Source organism: Linepithema humile, chromosome 4, assembly GCF_040581485.1.
Source record: "Linepithema humile isolate Giens D197 chromosome 4, Lhum_UNIL_v1.0, whole genome shotgun sequence".
Classification (NCBI taxonomy): Eukaryota; Metazoa; Arthropoda; class Insecta; order Hymenoptera; family Formicidae; genus Linepithema; species Linepithema humile.
In genome coordinates this window covers 29,745,481-29,772,502 of record NC_090131.1, presented here as the reverse complement: position 1 = coordinate 29,772,502, position 27,022 = coordinate 29,745,481, and the positions used below count along the sequence as shown (strand labels likewise).

Genomic DNA, 27,022 nt, shown 5'->3' with positions numbered 1-27,022 from the left:
TCAATTGTGTTTCATAATTACCGTTTCTGGCTTCTTCGCCTTCGGGGGCTTGTGCTACTAAGGCCAATAATTCCTTCTCCAGATCGACGTGACAACTGTCCTTGTCCCATGATAGAAAACCTACAACAGTCGATAAACGACGATCGCTAGAGGGGCAATCTTATAGCCAAACTTTTACAGCGGCATGCTCTTCATACATGTTAAGCAGATCAGCGCAATATCGGAAAACTTTTAGAATGGAATCTGCATATAAATCACTGCTCCTCAAGATCGAATGTAACTTTAGATATTCCAGCTACATAGTCTCCCTCATGAACTTGGACAAGCTTTTCTAATCCTGGCCCTGATATTTGGACTGAAAAGTAGGTTGTTCTCGTTTCGGATCATCTATATATACGCGCAGTAACGTTAAGCATTCGTAGTTGTTTTTAAACAGATATTTGCATTTCGGAATGCGACAATAACAGAAATATTAGATTATCGCAAAATTATCGATACAAATTATTCCACTGAATTCTAATTTTTATTAAAGATTTCATTTTTAAGAATTTTTTAGTGTTGCTAAAAATAAAAAACTTTTTTTAAATTAAAAAAAACATCTACCTTGTAATAAAATTCTCTATAAAATGTTCGCCGTTTTTGCTTAAGTATTTTTAATTACAGTGCTGCGTTTAGCGTACATATAAAATTACATGTTACGATTAATCCCAATTTAGTTATCGTCAAATTACCAGACGTTCACAAGTGAGTGGGTTTATAATTGCGTATTAATACAAGACTGCAGTGGTTTGACTTTGTGCAGTAAGGATAGTACCGGTTGATGTAAGATTAAGGATAAGATGAAGCTGTCAAACATCAAGTTATTGATTGATAAATGAAAAGAGAGAGAGAGAGAAAGTTAATATCGCATTAAAGCAGTGTCGTATCGAAACATAGGTAGCGTAAATAAAGTAAAAAAAATCATATGTAAAATTTAACATAAACATAATCTTTATTCACAATGTTTGTTAATATATTTATTAAAAAATTGTTATGTAAAAATTAATTGCAAATTATGTGCAAAATTGACGTAATAGGCAGAAAAGGGAATGCAATTAGTCTGCAACATAATAAGATAATTAAGATAATTAAGATTTTAGAATGAGTGAATCAGCAATTGCAGTTCGTCACGAGGGTTGCTTGCGGCAGTCGTTCGGTGACGTCACCAACACCGCACCCCGTCACGTGGTTCCTTGCCAGCTGGCAATCGATCGCCGCACATCCTGTACCCACCCTCTATTGCCAACTTTAACGCGGGGATATTCCACTTTTGAGATATCGTGTAAAAAAATTTCTGATTCTCTCATATCCTCTTAATGTATTTCAAAAAAATTGAAAGATAAAAAGAATTATAAATAAGAAATTATTCTTATCGACACTAATATTATTATAAATGATAGAAAAGATATATATATATATCTATCTTTTCTATCCTTTCTATCCTTATTTTACCTAACCTAATATTGACAATTAAAATAATACTGTAGTTGTATTATGACATTTTATTTTTACAGAATCAATCCTTTGTGGCAATTTTTGAAGTTTGACCTTATCGTTCAGTATCTCACGATCGAATCCGCGCGAAAACTTTTTTTAGAGCAAAGTATTTCTGCAAAACAAAAGTGGTGAAAAAATTATGCCCAACGTCTTGTAGCGAATTAAAGGATTGATGATGCGGCACAATGGAACGTAATTCGTTGCCAAGGGAGCTCAAACTGGCTCTCGCGTAATTCTATACCGGCGCGTGCAGACAAGTCTGGTTCGAGACGTTGCTTGGCAACGTCGTAGTATCAATCAATGCCGTGGATAGAGAGGAGTAGAAATTAACAAAACAAAAAAGGAAGAGGGAAAAGACAAAAGAAAACGAGCAAGTAGGATGCGCAACGAATTCCACGCAGCTTCCTCGCAGCCTCCAATTTTATCCCGCAATAAGTAAATACGTGTTGCATACTTTCCAGTAAACGTGGACGCTATTATTAATCCCGACTGACGACATATATCACATTCTCGCGAAATTACATTTAAAACCGCGAATACGAGGAATGTGGACTATGCGAATGCAGCCGGATTGTCTAAACGAACTCGACTCATTACTTAATTAATCAGGAAAAGAGTTTCGCATTCATTTTTCCGCATATCTCTGCTATCCAAGCGGGCATCAAACAGTTAAACTTTTCAATCGGTGTTAAGCGGAAAAAATTGATAAGATAATTGCAGATAATTTTTAAAAGCACCGTAAATATAATACATTAAAGAACAACGGAATTGCTATTTTTAATCGGGCGGTGGAGAGAGTCACATTGTCACAGCGGAACACATCGAGCGTACTCGATGTGTCAAACTGATCGGAAGCCCCAAGGCTGATATAAGAGAAGCCGTTTCTCATGGGTCGCGTTACTTAATGCTCACTGACTCCCACCGGTTTTGGCTGCGATAGGTATCAAATATCGCGACGAAAACGAAAATTCGCACAGGGCCATCAGCTGCATTCGACTTGACTTCGGAGTAGCGGAAAGTCTTCGTCAAGAATAAAAAAATATAATTTTTTTTAATGTTACAAACGCGTAAAATGATATACATTTATTAGAAATAAATTCTAGCTCTTATAGTTTCCGAAAGTGAAATCTATCGCAATCATAATGTTTGAAACTGTTCGTTTCTGATAATTAATTTTCGGAGCATAATTTTACGAAATTACTAATTAATTAAAATTGATTGATGGATTAACGATGCGGAAATTAAGTTACCGTTTTCTCTCTTTTCTTTATCTTGCAGCTGTTGCTCGTTTAAGATAAATAATGTTCTCGCGTGAAGCGAAGCACTCCAATAAGTCTCTCTTTCTCCTTCCTTGTTGCAGGAATAGCTTCTAATTGCAACTAATGAGCTCTACGACACATTACCGCATTCCCCTGATTTACTATTTTAACGAACTCGATCGTTTGGATCGGTCTGCCTTTCCGATGACTATCACGTCTAGACTCGGTAATTACAGCCAATTAACAAAACCATTAATTAAACACGCTGTTTTCCATTCAGAGTATCGGCTTGCATGTGTGTAATAAATTGATAACTTCGTGACTAGTTGCGGACACGAAAAAAATGAAGAACTTATTATTGCTATTAAAAAAAAGCCGAAATATCAAATAAATTGATTCGTAAATTTTTTCCGAACATTCTATCAATTTTTCATATTGCTTCCATTAATTTTCTCCGTTTCCAATTAAACTTTAGTGGAATGCTCGCTTTTATAAATAGCGCGCGCAATTTGTGTCATTAACAACACAATAGCAAAGATAATTTTGCGGTCCAACTAATTAATTTATTGATTAAAGCAGAGTGTTTTAATTACAAACAGCCTACGGGCTTTGTACGCAAAGCGAATTAACATCGTGCGTTCGATGCAATAAAAACAAACTTTGCGGATTCGAAGGAAACGAAATTCGCGCGGAATCGAAATTCCATCGAGTGAATCGCGCGCGGAAGCGCGCCGATAAATTTTGACTGCGAATTTCGACAAATAGGGCGGAAAAACGTTGCGATGTAGAGTGTCACTTGAGTGGAATGATATCCACCATTGACGAAAAATGGCGACGGATAATCCGCCATCGATTTATTCTGCAAATACTAAAGGGCATTTGTTCCAGCGGGAGTCCCCGTTTTCAATCAAGAGCGATGCATCGCGATCGGCTACAAGTGCACACGTACGCGCCACACTTTCATGAAGCAGGCCGCAGACGTGTCCAGCGGTTTCCTGCTTCAGCGTGTGACGTTCTGACGTGTCGCCTCTATCTTTCACACAATGGGGATGTATCTAAATAGGCGATCGACGTCGGGCGTAGGAGCTTTTCACGATTGTCCGCGGTAATGCAGCGTATTCGCGCGTCGCGATATATTATGTCCACAAAAAGGGGAAAAGATCCAAGGCCGGTTTTATCTAACAAGGCCTCCTCTGCGTGTATCACGGGTAACTTGATTTTCACTGACCTATAATATTTCTGCGCCACAGGCCGCGTTCGTATGTATCTTTTTTTTTTTTTTTTTCAAGCCGCTATTACGAAAATACACAATTGCGAATACGGACGTGTGCGTTGATATTATTATCGCGCGCGAAGTAATCGTTGTCCGAAGAACACTTCTAAGCTAATTCGCGCCGTCAAAATCTCTCGCGGCGCATAGAAGGAATATTTAATACACGATGTCTCCGCGAATTAGTGCTCTAAGCTAAGTATAGACAAAACGCGTTTCTCCGCGGCAGCTCCCACCTCGTGCATCCCTTAGCGCGTTCGCGTTTCTCGATTTGCATTGGCTTCCTTTTTCCCTTAGCCGACGACGGATGCCGGGAATGCTGGGTTTGTCCCAACTATGTTTAGAAATGGTTTCTCGTTGTCCTGCCTGCTGCAACGCGCCTACGTGCCGCGATGCGCGTAGCGAGTACACGTGCGACACAAAGTGTCGCTTTAAACAGCCGGAGAACACCAGGAAGAGAAAAAAATTATAATATATATGCACATACACGTCTGATTCTGATTTGAAAGGCTCCACGATTATTCTGAAAGAATTTATGAATAGCTATTCATTATGCATATTACGCAACAAATAATGCAATTACTGCTTTAATTCCACCATAAGATAATTAGTACAATGAAATATCGCGCAGCTGGTATTGATGCGAACTAAACACGACAGTGTTTCCAATATCTTGAGCACGCCGCGAATATCGGTTAACTGAAATATAAGAGTAAAGCCTTTGTAATGTAAGAGGGTCAAAAAGTTCCTAGGAAAATCGCTGACGTCGTTCCCGATTAATCTCGAACAGAAATGCCGAAGGGACGATCAATAATGACCTATTATTTCAGCCAGTTTTTCTACACAAGCACTTACGTACATGTCTCATTTTGCAAATACAATATTTTCGTAATTTATATCGCAAATAGTAATTATTTTTAAGGAGATGAAATCTTCGTCTACTTTTATCGACAGTTCGATTTCAGTGCGCGATGTATTTTTCTGTAATTTTAATTGTAATACCAATTATGTTTCGCGAATGTGATATCCATGTAAAAAAGAATTGATATTCATGTGCATATATGTAAGTTTCGTGCGCGCTGCGAGGGTCTTTGATCGAGAAACGGAGTTTGACAGGCCGAAAGTAGATCCGGAGAGGAAAATAGTAGCGGATATTCAGAAATGCAGTGCATGACCTCGGCAGAGGGAGCATAGAGATCGACCTAGCTCACACTCGCTGCTATTTATATTTCCAAGACAAGGGCGAAGACCTGGATCAAGGATTGAGAGGAAAACTGACAAGGAGCGTTTTTTTTCTCGCTCCGAAAGGTCAATATAAAAGAGGATGAAACAAGTATCTTACCGAAATAATTGTTGCCAAAAATAAAATGTTGTGAAATTTTAAGATTGAAGTAGTATTTTGTGACATATCTAAAAATTCATTTCTCTTCCTTCGTTCGGTGTAAAAAAAATTGTAAAGAAATTATAATTACTTATGCTATTTTTCAGGATATCGAATGTACCTTAAACGTAGCAGATTGGAATAAAGTGGAGCTAAAATAACAAACGGTCTAAATATAGTAGCAATATGCCAGATGTGCAGTATGAAAAATCTCAGTATCAGAATTTTCCATGTTTGACCAATATTTTTCGTAACATACACTCATACGATATACAAAGTACGTATTTTGAATTGTATTTGACAACGGAATGGATATTTTTCTTCCCTTTACTTTCCACGTTACCGTAGTTTATTATTATCAATATTTTTCAACTAGCAATTCAAACATATAAATCGCATTTTTCGATAAGAATAAAAGATATGAAAGATCCTTCTGATCGACCCAATACACTTTATTACAGTAAAATTGGCAGAAATATTAAAACCATTTTCCACGAAAGTAGAACGACGCGACGGCATTCGCTTAGAGATCGCAAATCAATCTGCATCAATGATTTCGGATTATACCGACTGCGTAGCATTTGCGACGTGACACGCAATTTATCTCGCATTATTTAGGCAAATTGCCATTCGAAATGAGCGATCACGGGGTGTTAATGCGAATGCGCTGAGCGCAGACCGCGCGTATAAGCTAAGCTGATAAGTATACTTCGCGTCGACAATTTAACGCGCACGCCAATTGCGGCGGCACCAGCTGCAGCTTCCTCGCGTCGACGTGTCTCCGAAAATGAATGCGATGACTCACGGGCGGGGTCAAGGCACGTGGATTTTCATAATTGAGCCGAGCAGTGCGATATGACACAAGCGACGGCTCGCGTCTAGACACGCGCGCGCGACGAGATATATCGCTGTGAAAGAGAGATGAGAGCGGGATTCGCCCACTGCGGATTACACGTCTCTCCTGCGTCTATCGTTGCTTGTTACGAAACACGCTCGACCACCGCGCGTGGTACCGCTTTCTCGCAAGCACCGGTCTGTTCCCTTTTTAGCTTCGAGCATACCTACTTAGCAGGAGGCGACTTTCGAAGCGCACGAAAAAATCATCCCGACCGCGCTGGATGATTAATGAAGGAAGCGGAAGAGAGCGAGGGGAAGAGGCGCGTTGGCGTTAGCATTTTCTCGCAGCGAATGTAACGGAGATCGTGTGCATTTATTACGGCCGATGCGAGCGGAAACGTGTCTACATGGGCGAGCGCGAACGCAAAGTCATTCCACGAACAAGACCTCCTCGTGCAACCCGTGCGAGTTTTAGGACAATGCATTTTTTATGACTTTAATATCCTTTGAAGAGCGATAAATACGATGGCGAGTCCGGATAAGAGCGAGGTATGAATTTCTGAATAAAACATTCTTACGACGCGGTGTCAGATCCGTCGTGCTTATCTGATACAGAGTCTAGACGGGCGTAGGCAACCATAAGGGAGCGTCTTGGCACGAACGGGGCGTATTTTACATCGCGGCATTGGCCTCAGATTTGCTCGCTGATGTATGCTGAGTTCATTTTCGCGCGCGAAGTCAACGGGGGGGAAAGCCGGGGTAGCGAGCGACGGTGCGGGGCGAAAAGAATGGATGCGCGATGAACCGTAATTCCCAGGTAACGTGACCCGTTTGTAGTTCAAGCGTGCCTGAATTGCTTCGGCTTCATGAGATCTGCACTTGTTCGCACGACCACGTGCCTAAGCTGTCGTGCGGACAGCGATCAGTGGGCTGCTCATATTCCGCACGCACTGTCCGCTTGCGATTAAACGACCTCGCTAGTGTAGCTCGAGCATAGATCGTGCTCGGTACGATTTTTCGGTAAATTGAGTATTCAGTGCTCAATATGTAATTGAAGAACATATACTAGGTGCGCAACTAAGTTTCCGGGTTTCACACATGAATGGCGCTAACGATACATGTAGTCGATATACATGTCTAAAGTTGTGTTTTTTTATTAACTTGGACATCTGTCAACAATAACCAGTTATAATACCAACACATATCGCAACGCAAAAATTTTTTTTCTAACAATAAAGATGTCGAGTTTTGTGCCAACTAAACAGCATTTGCGGGAAGCTTTGCTTTTCTGCTTCAACTTGAAAGAAAATGCAGCTGAAGCAGGTCGTTTGCTTAAGAAAGCCTACGGCAAACATGCACCATCGAAAACTACCTGTAAAGATTGGTTTAAACGCTTCAGAAGTGGCGATTTCGACACTGAGGACAAGGAGCGCTCCGGAAGACCAAAAACATTTGAGGACGCCGATCTGCAAGCGTTATTGGATGAAAATGATACGCAAACACAAGACAACAACAACTGATAAATTTGAACCATGCATTGCTCGAAAAACGGCCAGAATGGGACACGAGACACGAACGAGTAATATTGCAGCACGACAACGCTCCGTGCCATCGCACTTCCATCGTCCAGGACACCATCAAAACGCTGAAATGGGATCTGCTACCGCACCCGCTGTATTCACCAGACCTGGCCCCTTCCGATTATCACTTGTTCCGGTCGATGGCGCATGGCTTGGCTGGGCTACACTTGGCCAATTTCGAAGAAGTGCAGAATTGGTTGGATGAATGGTTTCGATTCAAAGACGCGTCGTTTTATCGTCGCGGTATTCATGTATTGCCAGAGAGATGGCAAAAATGTGTAGCTAGCGAGGGACGATATTTTGAATAAACCGTTTTTTGTATTTCTCTTGAAATTTTCCATTTTGCATTGATAAAAAAAACCCGGAAACTTAGTTGCGCACCTAGTATAAAACAATGATGAAAATATGCAAGCCAAATATTGCATTTTTTATCGTCACGAATTTATTATAGAAATTATTTCCGTTATTCGTTTATAACGTTGTGAAAACTGACTTCACTGCAATAATATTTGCTTAATCTCTGCTGTCAGTCAACAAGAGTCACCATCGTTAAAGTTTTAATCGAGTAATTGAATTGGAATCTGGTGAACCGGACAATCCGGAACGCGGCTGTTTGCCTCACTACAGATTGCAGATTTGGCGAATCAGGAGCACTTCCGCTTCTATGTTGGTTTTAGAACGTTCGAAAATCTAGATAAATAGTAAAGTCTGCACGCATTCTCGTAATTCGCAAACTTAAAAAAAAAAAATACTTAAGATAAAAGCTTTAGAGAAGCAGATGACTAATGTATTAATGTTAAAAGACCAAATTGTATAAAAATGATTCATCATGATAGAAAATTGATTATAAACGCAAACGTTCTTAATAAAATAAGCTCGTTTCTAACCATAATTAAATAATTTAAATTTAGTAAAATATTTAATTATGGTATAAATAAATTTCCACAATTAACAAATTTTATTAAAGACAAACGGTCTTGCGAGTTACGATTGGAATACTCCGCGCGCGATTAGAATGAAAAAGATTGTAAATTATTTTGAACCATCCTCACATGCACGTCTCTCCGGCACTTATTGGTACCGGCTGTGCCTGTCTTGGTCTCGGGGTCAGGTTCAAGAACGAGGTAGTCAAGAGACGAACTTTCGCGACTGACTCGCGGAGCACGATAGTGAGAGAGCGAACCGGCGTGGCGAATGCCACGATAAAATTAGACACACTATATTCAGTACACACGCACGCACGCCAAAAGTGTAAAATGGCCATCATCGTCAGCTGAACGCATCTCTTGCTTCGCCCGCTGCGAGATACCCTTTCGGGTTGCGAAATAAAAATCTGATTGAAAGTAAAACCGATAGCAGTAGCTTGAAGTGAATTCTATGAGGAAATTTTATGCTGCTTAATTGCACTCATCTCGGCTAATTACAGTTCAATAGTCACGAGAGAGATTCATAATTCACGATATTCATAATTCTGATTTAATTTGAAATGTATAATAATTTCATGAATGTGTGTGAAATGAAGGTAAAATTTATCATAATGTAATTTTGTCCGGACGCAATTTTGTCGGGTTACGCCGAGATGACAATTTTCCGACGTACACTCGGTCTGGCTTCTCCATAAACGCTAATTAACGCAGACACGTATCAGGGTCGCGGATAATTACCATCGTACCCACTTCGTAAATTATGCAGCCGTAATACATTCGGCTTTTTCTTCCGGTAGCTAGATGGAAAATCTCGTTTGTACTGTATGAGTAATGGCGTATCATTAAGCACCAGTCCTCGCGCACCCTTAACCCATTTACCGCACATCATAAATTCTACCAAATTTCATATCTCGAGTTTATGTTGATGTAAAAGTTTTAATGAACATTAGAGCATGCTGAAATAAATGTATATACATTCCCTCTTCTAGAAAGAACGCGCATCTGTTCGGATTTCTTAATAAATTGTGAACATAAAAAAGATACATTATACTTCTCTAAGAATCATTCTTGATTATTTATTATTGCGCATAATAATCGGAAATGCGAATTAAGAAAGCGTCTATTTTCGCTTAGAACTTAGATTACTCTTTTCGCCGCGGGCGGTCTGTACGCCGAAATTGGCGAGGAATTGACACGCCGCAATCTACGAAGTTTTCGTGATGCGCGCACGGCTGAGGAACCGAGATGAGCATCGAGAGGATCCGCGCAATCTGATTTGACAAATCCCTAAAGCCGATCCGTCCGGAATAACACCGGCATCGTGTGACTCCAGCTTTCTCGATGCTCCCCACGTCCTCAATCATGATTCATGTCGACAACTGCGCCTTCCCCACCTTTACTTTATGTATATAATACGCGCACACGCGTGAATATACCTATGTATGTATTACTGGGCCGCGCGATACATAAAACGTTAATATGAAGATCCTACGATCAGCGCGCGGCTGTGTGAGCTTTCGTATGCGTATGCGTTCACGTGCACACATTCACACTCTTTCATATGCGCATACCTACTCGCAGACATCCCATCTACCTCGCATATTTCTTCCGCATCGCGTTTAATAAAAGTGCACAATGCGCGTTCGCGAGGAGATAAAGCGCGCAATATTGATTCGGGCGCTTTAAAATTTCACGCCATTCGCTTCTAAGCTTTAAAGTGAGAGGAAACGATTCGCGCTCGCAGAAAAAAACTGTGATTTATTTCCGCGAATATTATGTCACTTATGCTCATAATCGATGAGAAAGCGTAAAGTGCGCGTTAACCCTTTCGCTATTCCGGTTCGCTATACACGTTCAACCGGCTAGAACCGCGATACAATCGATCAAGGTTTTCCCGCTTGTTTATTATGTAATTATTTTATGCTGATTTATATAAAAATCAATCAATTTTTGTCATTCGCAATCTATAAAATTATCGTGTGCTAACATTCACTCTTCCAAGTACTGAAAAAAATGTTGCGATAAACCTTACATTAATTTCGTTAACGTTAATACGTTAGATTTTTTATGTATACATTGTGAAATATTATAAACTAAATTGGTACAATTATTAAATAACTAATATATCTAATTTTCATAAGAATAAAACTCGTAAGAACACGAACGATTTTACGATTTTGCTCGTGATTTTACTGGCGTGTCCGATCAAATAATTTCCTTCGGTTTCGCTAGTTATTCACGAACGACTCATCGCGGAGAGAAAAGAGGGTCGGCATCTTCGGAGATGATGCAAAAATGAGCCATCGAGCTCGAAATAAACGCATGAATAAATTCGCGTCTCGGCTTCTTTCCGCTTGACCAAACCTCGGTGACCGATGAGTCAGGATCTGCTGATTGCGGTCGGTCAGCACGTTTGCATTGTGCTCGCGGCATAGCAAACACCTTGCAAACAAACAAACGAACAAACGAACAAACATGGGGAAACGGTGCACACGCAAAAACCTTCCGTGGGGTGTCGGGGACCACGCACGTGCACGAATGGTCGGTCGTTAAGCCCGCGCCCACGCGCATTCGAAATCCAATTACAGACAGTTGTCCCTTCATAACGCTATTGTTCGACTGCGCGAAAAGTATACGATGTTTCGCTGATTAAAGCTGCATGTACGAAATAAAACATTTCGAATTTAAAATTATACAAATCGAAGGCTGACCTTTATCTGCGCGATATTAAGTATATTATTCATCTTGTAGAGACTCGAACGCGAGTCATCCTCTACACAAAGACGGTAAAGCCGATTGACGTATATCGCGAAAGCACTCGCGCGAAACGTATCTCTGCACGGCGAAACGCGATCGCCAAGTATTGCATTGCTATTGTCACTTTATTCTTCCGCGATACTCACCTCGAGATAAAATCACGCGGCATTGCGATGTCAAGAGAAGGGTGGAAAAAAAAAATGAAGGTGCACGCGGGTTGCGTGTCGTAAAGTGTGAAGTAACAAGGAAAGCGATTATGATAGAATCTCTCGATGGAAAACATTAGTAACAATTCTATTCAAGGATTATTTCTTATTAAATCACTACGTGCAAACGAAACAGCCGCTAATTATCGATATTTCGTTATCAAAATATTAATCAGATTTTAAAAATAGCTAAAAACACGCGTATTTAATAACGTTGTTATACGTAATCGGAAAAGTCATAATATAGTAAAACAGGTGTTTGATTACAATGCAATAATGAACTTCTTCTTGCGATCTTTGAGAAGTGAAACTCATTCTTTAACGCAGTAGAATCGTTGGTAGAATATACGTGCATCAAAGTTTGAAGCTTCTCAAGTTGCGCGTCATGTTTTTCGTCGCGTAGGAGATCGCTGAAGCTTTTTTTTTTGATCGAAATCCTTCGCAAGCGATATACTTGAGAGAAAGCAATACATTCAATATCACTATGTCACTCGATATCGCATGAAATCAATACAGATGGAAAGATATGCAGGAATTTTCCTTCCAGCTGAGAGTAAACTCCGCCATGTAAAAAGCGAATAAATTCATTTAAATTGGCAATATTTCGAAATTCCACGACACCAAGCACAAATCAAATACCAAATTTTTTATTTTTGCGTATCTTCTCGTCGATGTTCAGCGAATCGTGAAAACCGCCCGCCCAACCCGCGAACATATTCACATTTGATAAATCTGATGGAATAAACGCGGTGAATTTTATTCTTGTATGTATTCTGTGAAATCATGCGAACACAAGCAAAACGCGTGATGTGCGTGACGATGTAATACAGTGTGCGATATAATTTTTATATACACATATATATAAGCATATATATCTCCGACATTACATAATGTCAGAATATAATAAAATAGATAGAATATTATATGATATTAAATAACACTAGGGACATATAACGTGTAGAATATATATAACGCAGCATTGAGAATTTTTTCCACAACGTTAACCCTGCTGACACGAACTGAAAATAAATGTCTCCTACATAATAAAATTATACCCGCTTCTTTAATAACATTGTAATACTTCACCTCAGCTCATCTTTTTCAATTAAGACTTTAATCACTAGACTTGCTCAACGCGACGTCCAGTCAAAATTTTTGCTAGATAAAAGACACCTCGTATATTTTCCCTTAGATGAAACGATTTATCGCTCCCTCCCCTCCTCTCCTTCCAGGTCTACTAATAAAGGCTAATTGCATCTGACAGCCGACAGTGGCAATTTTGCTCGGCGATGACTCCATTAACATTCCGTCGAATTGTCCTGACGCGGGATTTAGGTCAGTAATATAATCGCTTGATGATCCATGAAAGACAGCCACGTCGGATACAGTTTCCCCGGAAACTACGTCTCCGCAGCACCCTCGTAAAGATTTTGTCGTCTGGTAATGCGCACCTTTCTCGACGTTGTTTCTACAAACTCGCCACAAGAGTGCTCACTGAAGCGGCAACAAAGGATCTCTGTCGGGCGCAATTTGTCGAACATTATTAAATTGTCACTAAAAGGATTAGACGTCTTCCACGTCGGATAACTTTGTAGTTTACACGGGCGCGTGGGCGAGGCGTAAAGCGCCTCGTTTTCGCAGAACGCAAAATTAAAACTTTTAATCCTCATTAGAAATTCGAGACAGAGTACACGCCCTTCGCCGCCAAATTATACTTCGACCCGTGAATAACGACCTTGCGAAAGTGCGCTTTTCACTCGATAAGAACGCCTCTCTCTCTCATCTCATCTCGCTCCCGCCTCTTAAAGCCTGCTTCAGTGAATTGCGCTTTGTTGCATCGCGACTAATTTCGACCGCAAAATTATTCAACAAGCCGACGAAGGACAAGGCACACAATTCATAAGTATCCGAGTGCAAGTTACATTGGTGACGCGTAGAGATTTTACATTGCTCCGTTTTCATTAAGAGTCGAAGGCGAGTCCTCTCTTTAATTTTAATTTATGAGATTGGGATGCATTTCGCCGATTCATCAATCTTCACTATTACTCTTCCCTCCCGCCCCCCCCCCCCCCCCCCCGCCGCTCCGCTGTCTTTGCTCTTTCATTTCTTAAGTTTCTCCGGTGCACCTGCACGATGTACTTTTCTCCGTCTCTCTCCCTCTCTCTCTCTCCCGTCCTGCTCTTTTATTTACCGACGTTGACGTTGCGCTCGGTTTCGATCGCGCGCCGGCAAGGAAGATGAAATGACATCGTTATTTCGGCTTAGCGACAGTTTTCACTCTGAGCCGGAGTGGATGGATTATTGATCGAAGTTCTGGGACTGCGGGGATGTGGCCGTAGGCAGGTACCAACATGCGCATGCCGCATCAACCTACAGCTACACTCTCGCCCTCTCTCGCCTACCCTCGTTGCCGTCGTCGTCGTCGTCGTCGTCGTCGTCGTCGTCGTCGTCGACCCGTTCCTTTTTGCGACCTCTTCCTCCCACATCGTCTTGCCTCTCGTCCTTTCACCGTTTTACGCTCCTTTCCCGCCCTCCTCTCACGTGTCGCCCTTTCTCTCCCTTCGCAACCCTTCGCTCCGATCGCTATACGACCCTCCCTGCCTCTCTGTCTGCTACCCACCCCCTATTTTCTTCTTCTTTCAAGCACGAGCCATCCTCCATCCTTCCACTCTCTCATTTCCGCCCGCAGATCCACAGCTCTTTTTCTTCTTATTAAAATTCCCTTCCTTTTGACTTGCCTCGTCGTCGGCTCTTTCTCCGCAAACTTTCGTTATCTTTATACGGAGTGCCTGTAATTATATTGTTGCCGCGTCCTGATGCATTTATTTCGAACAAAAAAGCCAATCGATCTATATAACTCTTTTATGACTCCTTTTACCGCCTTTTCTCCTTGACCATTTTTCACCTTTTCCCCGTCTGCGAATTATTATATTTCTTGGTTACCCACATCTGATACTGCATTGTTCTCCTTTTATGCTTTCTTTTTTTCTTTTTACAGAACTACAGCGTATTTCTTGTGAAATATTATATCCCAAATATCGAGCAAAAATAAAATGTCACATCTTAAATATAGAAATTATTCCATTAACGACGTATATAAATTTCATCTTGCACTCGCGATCTTCCTTTTTCACAGCAAGAAGGAACGCAGAAACAAATTTGTGTTTAATTAAACACCGTCGCGACGCATGTGGTTCTACTCACTAATTGCGCACGCTGCCCATTAACAGCGCGCAAACGCGCAGTATTCTCTTCGTGAGAGTTAACTGATGTTGAAATTTACTTCATGCGTTAATAATTCTGCAAATGTCGGTAACATAAATAATTTGAGTTGAACTTTTTGCCCCTGGATCTCAGTTTGTTTAATATTAACCTCCGTATTTTACATACAAATAATTATATCGTTCGGAAAACAACACAAATTACGGCTAAAATAATTTTTGCAATAAAGAGGAGTCCGTGCTATTTACGACCGCTATTAAAGATTCTTCAATTTCACGAATGCTCCGTTTAGCGTGACGAAATGACGGACGGCATGAATAAATGTTTTTCAATCACAATAATTAGTATACGTATACGAATCAATGCACATATTGTATGGAAATTACGCGACATCAATTCTTGTAATATTATTGCCGGCAATAAATCATATCCAATAGCAAAGCTTTAATACCAAAATATTTATAAGTAGAAAGTGGAAATTAAAGAATATATTAACAACTGTAAGATTTTTCGCAATAATGCATTATTGCGAAAAATTTGTTTCCATGGAAACTAATTTTTGAACTAATTAAGTATAATTCGAAAAATATGTTGTTAATTTTGCTCGTAAAATGTGTAATAAAATTGTCATCTCATTTAAAAAAAAAAGACTCCGAATTTATCGTGTTATATTTTGGCGTTTTATCCAATTTATTTCGTAAATCCGTAGATGGCACGGTTGGAAAGTCGATCAATTTCCTCTAACAGGCTACCACATGCAACTTATTTATATGTATTACGTAACACTTGCTTAAAATGTGCGGCGAATATTGTTATCGCGGAAATTACTTATATAATATACGTTATATTATATAGAGAAAATGTTACACGGCTGAAATTAATTTCATGATGTTCCATATTAATGACAAGCTTTCTCTATCGAAATCGATATCTGATGCGCATACAAACTTGATTCCCGGATGATGGATGAACGGGCGCAAATATAAATGTTTGCAAAAACTTCACGAGCGTTTAACTATGCGTTTGTAGTGACAAGTCCTGATTTGCGGTCCCTTTCGTCAAGGGATTATTTACCGAATCTCAGCGAACGAGCGGTGCAGTCGCAGCGCGCTATAGATACACTTTGACCTGTCGGCATTTCGAGAAGCCGATAATCCAAACATCGAGTACTATGTAGTGCACATAAGGGTTGTACGTGCCGGTATACGTGTTTACAACGTGCGCTCGTTACACACGAGCGATCGGTCGCGCGTGCGAATTTTCAGTATGCGGACACGGATAATTATATGAATATTTAGAGCCGATAACCCGCCGCCAATTGATCGGACGCGCGGATGAAAATTGTTCCGTGTATTCACCTCGTCAAATCGACATCAGCAATCGAAACTGTTTCCCGGTGAACTAGATTTCTGTCTATTTCTATTCATATTCTGTTTTCTATTTCACTTCATCAATTTTAAATGCAAAAAGTATCTATATAAATCTATGAGTATCGATCGCCTTTTTGTGGAAAAAGAAAATTGATCGCGTGAATTTTGACGAGCTATCATCGCCGTGCTATCACCCGACGTTCATAATGAATGGCATTTCTAATCAAATATGCACCTCGCGATGGAAGGTGCGTCACGCACGGCATGGGAATAAGTTGCGTGTATGCGAAGTCCCGCATGACATAGTCTGAATTCTACGAAACATTTAGGCCTCTTTGTTTGCGCCGCAATTGGTATAAATATCGAATTATTATCGATTTGCGAAATTATAGTTGCGTGCGGTTATCGTTTTTTGGCAGTATTCTGTCACAGAAAGAGTAATTTCGCGCTAAAAGATCATTGGAAACTTGTATTATTATATGAAAATGTCATTTGCTATTCATTTTTGTACAACTTCTTGTAAAGAAACATATTTTTGCCTTTAATGCTTCTCAAAGTTAATGCGATTATACACAGAATCGTACTAATGATGAGAAAAAGTCTTCGATAAAAGAAATCGCGAACATAGCGTTTCCTAGCCTTGATAATGATACGGTCAGTGGCTTCGGGGACACGTTTTTGTCCATTTTTCTGCAGTGTCAACGGATTTGAGGCGAGCCATGTCTAAAATGCGATTGATGATAACGTTCAGCAATATATATTGTGTCCGCTAGATAATTTTCCGAAAGCGTGAAATTATCGTGAAAATGACTTACATGATCGACAACTGCTGACAAAAAAAAATGTATAAAATCGTGCCCCAAATAATTGAAAAAAAATAAAGAGAAAATCATATAATAATTTTTTTGAAATAAAATTAGAATGTAAAAATATTTTATTGCCCTTCGGCACAGTCTGATATTTATTTCTGTTATCTGTCATAGCTAAAAATATAAACGTAAATCTAAGGAGCGATAAGAAAGCATATGAAGGAGCGCTTTTTATTTGTTCATAGAAATGAATTTCGACTCGCAAGCAGAGACAAGACTGAGAGTCGACGCGACATCAGGGACATATCGTCGTCGAGATCGGCGAAAGAAGAGCTTCCCCGAAGTATATGTCGCTCTATAAATACAAACAGACATTTAAGGCCCGTAACCCCCGGTCCGTTCTAGTAGAGCGGAGAATAGAAGTACAACGCGAGATAATGTACACACGTGTGCACACTTTTGCGCGCTCGTATGAACACAGGTCGACCGAGGAGATCTTGTGGATATATAGAGATAATCTTTCATGTGCGTAATAATATACGCACCACAATCATGATTCTTCATTACTTAGAACGGCTTAGAATTAAAAGAAATCAAGAAATCGGGAAATTTGTCATTTTAGAATTTTTCGACCGTCCAAACATATGTACATCTATGCATGTTACAGATATGCGATGAAATTTGATTATCGAAGAGCGATAAATGAAATTTACGACACATACGTTTGCTTTTCGGGTAAAAATTTTGGCACGAGCGCGCCTGAATTATTAAACGGGCGAAAAGTCCCCTTTTAAAAGGGTGAGTCGTCTGTCGAAAATAAATTGCTATTATTATTTCCGCATGCACGGCACGTGGACTTTGCGATTCACGCAAAGTGTCTCGCATAAAACGTACGAGGGTGGAGAGGGAAAAAAAAGGGTATCACAACGCTCGATGGCGGGACAGAGCTAAATGGGATGTCCAAAGGATAACGCAAAGCGGAAAATATCCTTTTCCAAAAGCCGCTTTCCCTCTACAATCTAATATCGCGGTACATCACGCTACATATCCCGTGATGTATTCCGCGATCCGCGAACTCGCACAAACAGTCGCAATTTGCCTTTGAGGAGGCCCCCGTTCGGGCGGACAAAATTTCTCCTCAGCTCCTTGAAAGCGAAAGGTCCTTAGGACCTTCGGTCTTTGTGAAGACGCAAATCGCAAGGGAACCGTAATGCAGTGGCAGCTATAAAAGCCTTTTGCAATCGGAAATTTGGTCCAAAGATGATATAAATCCAACGAAATAAAAGTTGGATCATTTAAATTTCGTTACCTTTTGTAAATTTGCGTTTGCCTCTGCGCGTTCAAGGTTCCTAGCGCTTCGTTAAAGATCGAGGAAACTCGCAGAGAATAAGCGAGGGTAGTGAATCAGAGTAAATCAGAAGACTCGCGTGCTCGTGACAAAGACTCGACGAGCTTGAACTAGAAAATTTCTATAGGCGTGCGCGCGCGTTTTTGAGGATATTTAAGGACTCGGCGAAGCCTCGCACGCGGTATACAACGTGCAACAAATGGCCAACGAATGTGTCTCGCGGGTTCGAAATCTACCGCTAAATTTACACGAAGAGAGGGAGAGAGAGAGGGGAGGTCCACGCGGAGGTCCGCGAAGAGAAGGAACAGCGGAGTGTTCCTGCTCTTCTTGATGAGGAAAAGAACAAGCGGCGAAGCTTGAAACGCAAGGGACATTTTTTTGCGCGGCTATTTTTCCATCAGCTCACTCTCATCATGTAATTTCAAAGTAAAATAAATTCTGACGACGGACCGCGACATGAGCGATCCCTGTGCGCGCTTCGAAATTAAGGAAATATAATCATAAAAGAGGGAAAAAAATCACAAGTAATTTAAATTCAAAAAAACCTTCCTTTTTGCGGTAGTAATAATAAAGATTATTAGATTATATGACATATTATCAGATTCATAATTTAACGATAATTTTGAGTGAATTTTTGAATGCGTTGAAAGAGCGATATGTTAAGACCGTCGAATGTAAAACAACGTTGGACTTGCGGACAATAAGCGAAGGCAATGAAACAACAAATCAGAGGACTCACGTGCTCGTGACAAAGACTTAACGAGCTTGAACTGGAAAATTGCTAAAGACGTGCGCGCGCGTTTTATAGTGTATTTAAGAAGTTGTGAAGTTTCGCCCGCAGTTCCCTGCATTCATTATATTCGCACAATGGCAACGCTAATGTACGCCTTGCGTTCGCAATGGGACGCTTTAATATATAATAAAGCAGTAATATTTAATCGCAGTAGGTTAAATTCCAGGCACGCTCAGTATATAAACGTCGTTCTCTATTAACGTCGAAGTTGCGGCACAACGGCGTCATTTTATCAGATGACATTTCGCAAAATCATCGTCGCAAATGCAAACGACCGCGGAGAGGCAGCCTATTCAATTTGTGCGCAGAACGATTGAAAAATCAACAAATAAACGCTAAACGAGAAGTCTCGACGAGCGACTATTAAAAATCATCGTTGGCGCAATGCGGAAAACGCGAACGATACGGGCTTCATACATCGGCTTCCCCTCCTTCTCTTTATCCCCTCCTTTCTTTAAAATGCCGTGCTAGTATATTTATTTTAATACAACTGCATAAAAAAATTGCAGAATTCTGCTGTCCTAACTGTGAATTATTTGATGCCAGTACGCTAAAAAATGCGGAAATTTATGAGCCATTCTGAGAAACTGTATACCTAAATCTTATTTTATTTCAAGAAAATCAATACTATTTTCAGCGAAATACTATTTTCATGCTCGAACATAAAAATTCCAAAATACTGTATATTTATTCTTATTGCGAGCATATAGCGCCATGATGTACTTCCCCTTATTAGCTTTTGTACGCTTCTAATTAAATATGTAGACCACGTTGAAGCACCTACTTATGAATCCCAAGCGCATATTCGCATATAGCGATTGTAACGACAAATTCGTGACAATAATGATAATATTGATAAAATATATGCAAAATATCCTTTATTCATTTCCGGAAAAAAAAAGAACGCTTCTCTATTTATAAAATGCATTTTGCTTGAAAATATTAAAAATATTATATTTTCAAATAAGCTTTCTCCAGACAACGCGTATAAAACATTCTGTATATTTTCCACGCACGAAATTAATATATAATAAAAAAGAAATTTTATCAATTGTTCAACACGCATCTCTCGTACAACTACAGCGATTCGCGAGCGATCCTGGCACGCTCGCCATAAATCCAATTAATATCAACGCCGCTTGCGAGTACGCGCCTTTCTCGCGCAATTAGGAAGCGTGTCCGTCGCATTGTTCATTTTACCGGCACCGTGCCGGCTGCGTACGTGCACACCTACGAGAAAAATGTATAAACGAGCGAGCTCTCGATGGGATTAGCGCTCGCCGCGACTCGAGCATTCAATGGTGGACAATTAGAAATAAACGAGCCACGCGCGACGTCGATTTCCTCTTCGCGAACCGAAAAAAAAAAAAAAAGGAAACCGGCTTTATGATCTGCCTAGCAACACGAAGCCGTCACTAACCGTTCGTCCGGCTTGTAAGATAACTCGGAAAAAATATGCGCGGAGGAGGACAAGCACCGTTAGACAGGTGCCGTTGTGTACGCATCCAGGAAGCGTCTACGCGACGCGACGGATACGCGCGTTCTCCAATCCTGAAATCTCGATGTCATCGAAATGAAAGGAAACTACGAGCTTACGAGCCGGTGCAGTGCGGTTGCAGGTGCGCTCTCGGTCAAGCTGCATGCTACTCTTATCAGCAATAGCCTATTCGTGTCTGACACTTATTAATAGCCGGCCCCGATTATGCGAGCGGCGATTCTCATGTAACAATAATTACGTGTATCAGGCGTAATCGTACGCATACGTTAATGCGTGCTGCTGGACTGATAACGTATATCGCGGGGGTCGTCGCGATAACCGTGCACGCGTAAAGCTCGTGTCTCTCACGCGCAGGAGGAACAGAGGGGTCTTTAGCATTGTATCCCCGTATCGATTTTTTTCAATCGAAAGTATTGGGTTAATTCAATTTGCATGCGGCCAAGCGCGCAATGCGAAATTCCATCGCTTACCTTTCGCGAGGCGGTTCAGAATCAGATCCTTGTGCTGTGCGGTATGAGGCTCAGGAAGCACCACGAGGAGGTAGCAGCCACTCAAGGGCGACGGCGGCGGGTGTTGTTGCTGTTGCTGCTGTTGTTGCTGAGCGGCCGCCTGCACCGGCACCGCCGCACCGGTGATCGGCGCGCTCGGAGACGCGTTCTGTTCGGCATTTGTCGTCGTAGCACCCTCCCCTCCTCCTCCCCCTCCTCCGCCCTCCCCGGTGGGATCCGTGGTACTCATTGCTGCAACGTTACACGATCGTAGATTAATTCGCTTTCCCCTCGGAATAATCTTTTTTTTATATCTTTCATTTTCGCCACGCAACCGCGCGCTATCCGGAAAAAGCGTATCTATTATGCCGCTGTATCTAATCTGTATCGAAGATTAACCGCGTCGTTGACCAATATTACGATAATGTATTCCTCAATTCGGATAAAGGTATGCTGATCAGAAAGTTTCGCCCTTTATGTCTGAACGTTAACTGGATGGATCTCGAGCAACGGTTAACCGCGAGAAGCTGTTAGACTACCGTCAGACCGCTTGTCTCCGGCTTTTAATCTAATCCGCCCCTTTTAAGTGCGCCGCTATTTATTCTTCTCCTCGCTTCTATTTAACGCTCTAACTACTAACGCGATATATTTAACTCTCAAGTCACGAGAATAGCCAGATTCGCGATTCGGCAAAGCGAAACGAAAATTGCCGCGAAGAATTCCTCGCGAGAATATACGAAATAGAGAAGAGGCTTCGATGCTTTCGTGAAAGTAAAGTTTTTTTTTTTTTTTATATCGCGCTGAGGCGAAGGCAGACCGACTCAATGTTATCACGGTCGCTGCTTTCTATTAGTATACGTGTGCCGCACGCATGATGCTAATTGCAATTAACGCGTCGGACGCGGCGCGGTTAGCGAGTGCGTAAAGGTTCCAGTTGGACGATTTATATTCCATCACTCTGATCCGTTCGTTAAGTCCATCCTCGAGCCGCGCGATGCCACTCCGCCGTTTCTACTCGAACGGCACCAGACGCTCGTGCGGACGCTCCATCTGCATTGCGTATGAGATGGGAGATGAAACAAACTCGGGGCCGAAATAGAAGCGGCAAGGGCCGAGGCAAAGCGTAACGACAAGGGGTTGGCGAGGCACAAAGCGCCGCTCTCTCTTGCCTCGCTTCTCTTCTTCGTAGGTCGTACGCGGTCATGATCGTAATCCCGTCCCCGTAAAAAGGATGTAGTCGCAATATTACCCCCATGATACGCGGCTTTATGGCCGGCGACCGTGTGTACCGGTAAACTTTACGACGGGCGACGATCAATCCTTCGCGCCGGCGTTAAAAACTCTCGGCTCTCTTCCGACGTGAAGAATTACGTGTGACTCGCTGCCGTTTCGCGAGTTAACGAAGATCTTATTAACGGGCAATTTTATCTATTTTTTTTTTTTATAGACCTGAGCGATTACGAATACGAGGAAAGAGATGTCAGTTCCGCTCTTCAATTGAAATATATATATGAAGATAAAAATTATTAAGCGATTTTTAACAAAGACATTCGTGTTTAGGATTCAACAAAATTCAGATGGTTTATTCTTTTATTTGTTCATACTGCTAAAAATTTCAAGAAAAATTTATTCAGATTTAGAGATCTATCTGTATATAGATTTATATATAGAAATAGAGATTTGAATAGAGAGAGAAAGAGAGAGAGAGAGAGAGAAATGTATGTCATCAGCCAAGTCGGACATCTCAAGGCGAAGGATGCACCGGCTGCGTACGATCATAAAGTATAGCGCATCTAACCTTTCTGCGGCTAAGCCGAACGTCGATGAGATTGCCGTCGAAACCCTACTGAGAATCTGAGCTTTTCGACGAAAGGAAAAATCAGTTTTCCGGGAGAGGAGAGCCTCGGGAAGCCTCGCGTGGAAAGCTTCGCGCGCGCAAAAAAAAGGAAACGAGTCCGCGGCGAAACTCGCAAACTCGCAGTCGCTTATGGTCGCGGATCGCGGCGAGGGTATAGTCGCGGAAGAATCCCGAGATTCCTGCTTCCTTCGACGAGTCGGCGCCGCGATCGCACTGCACGCACGCACGGCGCCGGCATCGCGCGCAGGATTTACGCGAGCCGTCCGAGCGGAGCGCTACCACATCCTGCCGGAGGCGCAGTGCGCAGGACGGCCACGATGCCGGGTGTCCACCGCGTTACAGTCTTAGATCATTGATCCAAATTCTGACTGGAGATGACTGGAGGTCGACCGGAAACGTGCGCGCCGCGAATCGCGATCGATCGCTGCGCGCGGCCGACGTGTACGCTCAATCGCTGAAGGGATGATTGTCGATACCCGGTCAGACACGCCGCCACGATACCTGAACGTGGTCAGACACCGACGTAGCACTCTCTCGATTAATTCCCGCCGCTCTGTCTTTTTCCTTTTTTTTTTCTCTCTCTCTCTCTCTTTTCTTTATTTCTTCCTCTTCTTCCTCCTCCGCAATCGAGAATATCGAGTTGCACTACGGAGAGAAAACCGGCGAACCACCCCACCATGCACCGTTGACTGCAGTGCACCCCCTTAGTAACAAGTCGCCCCCTCTCGCAGGCCGCCCGACGACGGCGGCGGCGGCAGCGGCCGGTAAAATCCATACGTCATATCGCGGGCGAGAAATCGTCAGCGGAAATTTCGTCAGAATTGCATATGCCACGACCGTCCGTCCGTCCGTCCGTCCGTCCGTCGGTCCGTCCGTCCGTCCGTCCGTCCGTCCGTCCGTCCGTGCGTCCCTCCGTCACCGTCGATGACCCGGTTAAACGTCCCCCGGCCGGCGGCCGCGCGGGGAATTTCGATCGACTCGCGAGGCCTCGGAGACCAAGTTCCAGTAGAAGTGCGCTCACCTGGTTATTCGTTACACCCTCCAGCAATGTTCCTCGGGCACCTCGGGCCTCGACTAACCGGGTTCCGGGTAATCCTGGAGGGCCGCTGCTATCGCGATGACAGGCGAGCGATGCTCGTCGCCCTCGGAGACACGGGAGATGCCCCGGGGACGTCCCACGACGGGAAGGGTGGTCGCGGACGGCTCGTCTCTGAACTGCCTTTTTTTTTTCGTTCCCTCGCTCTCTCCCTTTCGAGACCCGACGGGGGCCTCGCGTTCCTCTCGTTTCCTTCGCGCACCGCGAGTAGTACTGTGCGAGGTGCAGAGATTGGAGCGATTGAAAACGGATGAGATTCAAGCGAGAGTAGAGTAAAGAGAAACAGCGAGCGGGGAGGAAAAAAAAAGAGAGAAAGACGACGGACGGAAATAGAGAAGGGAAGACAGGGTCGGTGGGATACAGAGCGGAAGGAGGAGCGAAAGGGTGACAGCTCGTGAGGAGTAGCGTAAGTGACGTAAAAGTCTAGCGTGTGCGTGTATATACGTGTCTCTGTATACGTGTGTACCGGAGCGAGTACGATGCTGCAACGGCGCCGGGTGTCCCGAAGACGGCGGGGGTTGCGTGCGAGCGAGCGAACGAGAGAGAGAGAGGGAGAGAAAGAGAGCTATGCGGAGACCGGCGTAGAGAGATCGACGGGCGACGAGTGTCGTTCTGCTATCCGAAGCCTCCGTCGATGTCGGAGCACGACGCGAGATCCTCCTCTTTCCTCCCCGGAGCACGATGGCTTCTCTTTTCTGCCGTCGGCGACGACGGCGACAGCGGCGGCGGCGGCGGCGGCGACGAAGACGACGACGACGACGTTTCTCACAGCTGCTTGTTGCGGCTCCTCAAGTATATCGAAGCTCGGCAGCAACACTCGCGTTGCTGGCTGCCGGCTCTCTGACGGGCGAACTCGCGGCGCTGCGGCCCCCTGCGTCGGCGGCGAGCCCTCCCTTCGCCCCGTTCCCACCGTCGCGACGCACCGACCGGCACCTCCACTAGTATACGCGGCGCGATTGGTCGTCCGCGCAGCCGTGCCTACCGCCGTCGTCGCGCCGGTCTATACACCGTCAGGGACGACCACTACGTGCAACACTTCTCGATGTACATATCGGAATCTGTCTGGGTGTCGCGCGAGCGAGCGAGCGAGCGAGCGAGCGAGGGGCGAGGGGGAGGTGCGAGGAAGTCATATGCGATCATCGGGCTCGCGTCGAGCCGGCAGCGCGGAAGAACCGGCGAAAGAGCGATCCAACGTGCCGGAAATGACGTAACGACCACCCAGATCGGAGAAGCTCTCAATCGTAAGGGCTGAATTCCTTCTCCGGGAAGAGAGCGGAAAGAGAGGAGGTCGCCCTTCGGCGAGGAGGGCCGGAATAACGGGGAATAAGGGTTGCGAGTTGCGTGCGTATCGCAACGAGACACGCGTGCGGAATCGCACGGCTGGCTGATTCGCACGTACGGAATAACGACGAGGTCGGACCGGCGAGACGGGCGTGCCCGGGTTTCCAAGATCCGCCGGTCGTAATATCTTGGAAATTATCTTGGTAATAAAATAGACGACAGATAAGGGGGTGATTAGCGGTCGCCCGTTTCGGCCGTCCGATTCTAATGAAAAACGTGATCGAGGATCGTATGCGGTATAATTTGCTCGAATGGGGAATTCGAGCGCAATTACTGTTTCCCAGACTGCTAGATACTTATATTTCGAAATGCGAAAACCGTGTTGACCGAAAAATTGCGAATTTCCTACAGCTAATCGTTAGATGGCCGAACTGGGTGACCTTGTCCGATTGCGGACGCTGGCTTCCGAACGGGGGTGGATTGCAATTAATGACAAGTGGAGACCGGATGATGTATTATTCCGCTGGATTACGGGACAAAACAGGTTTTTGCTTCTGACCGTTTTGCACCGTTTCCGTAAGAGTGGCGATTAATCAATCCACCGCGATTTCTTTGTATCCTGTGCAATGACGGAAGCGTGAAGTATGGCCTAAATGCAACGAGTAACAATAGCAGGAAATATAAACGCCCATTATATGGAGAATTAGATTAACCCATTGAATCATTCTTCCTGCTCACATCTCACTCTTACTGTATTATTTTTTATTGTCTAAATAATTTGCATAAATATGCAATCATGAATAATTGCATCAACTTTTTCCATTAAAATGTTAAATAATATTTTTTTAAAAGTTTATTACAGCGCTCGCGCTTTGTGACGCTGGCAATTCCGCGAAACCCTGTACACACTTGTGTGCGAGCTCGCAACTGCTTCATTTTTACTTGTCCGCCAATGCTGTTCAAATGTCGCGAATTTATCAGTTCTGAAAGAAATCAAACAGAAATTTTGCGGAGGTAAGTCGATATCTTTACGTCTTTCTGCCGCGCGGTGAATGACAAGACGGTGACCATCGGCATGAGAAAAAGCTGCGGCGAGGAAGAAGGAGAGGAAACAAGGTTGAGGTTGCCATTCGTATCCGAGGAATTTCCTTTCCGTCTCGATTCCGTACGACAGCCGGAATAATGTATCCCGGAGGTGTTGCTGCCGCGCGCGCGAAACTCGGGAGAGCGGATTCGCAAAGTTCTCGGCAAGTTCTTCGTTTTTTTTTTTTTTTAGCTTCACAAAGCAAGCCTTACGCCGAAGACCGGGCGTCGATAGAAGCTCGCTTGAGGAAGAAAAGCATCGTCTTTCAAACTTTACTCGTTCCTTTCGCATTACGATAAATTCAAAATTATTGCACTCGCTCGCGCCTCATTGCTCGTCTCTCTTCCTTTCGATAAGTACCGCGTATCCAGACTCTATTCTGTACATTATCTCGCTTCTCGGCAAAATCTCAACACCTCTCTA

At 43.2% G+C, this 27,022-nt stretch overlaps 1 protein-coding gene across 2 annotated transcripts in view; it reads right to left on the bottom strand.

The window, feature by feature from the left end:
• futsch overlaps positions 1-25,934 on the bottom strand; it is a 48,450-nt gene extending 22,516 nt beyond the window's left edge. Inside the window, exons 1-4 of one of the 2 annotated variants that reach the window (XM_012365003.2) lie at positions 24,701-25,934; positions 24,160-24,447; positions 21,263-21,532; positions 22-120 (exon numbers count right to left, since the gene is read on the bottom strand). In XM_012365003.2, coding sequence (XP_012220426.2) covers positions 22-120; positions 21,263-21,530 — 367 coding nt within the window. In that variant the 5' untranslated portion in view covers positions 21,531-21,532; positions 24,160-24,447; positions 24,701-25,934. Of the gene's footprint in view, positions 1-21; positions 121-21,262; positions 21,533-24,159 lie in introns of both variants that reach the window. The other variant, XM_067352892.1, reaches the window with a different exon arrangement.
• Positions 25,935-27,022: the final 1,088 nt, after the last annotated feature.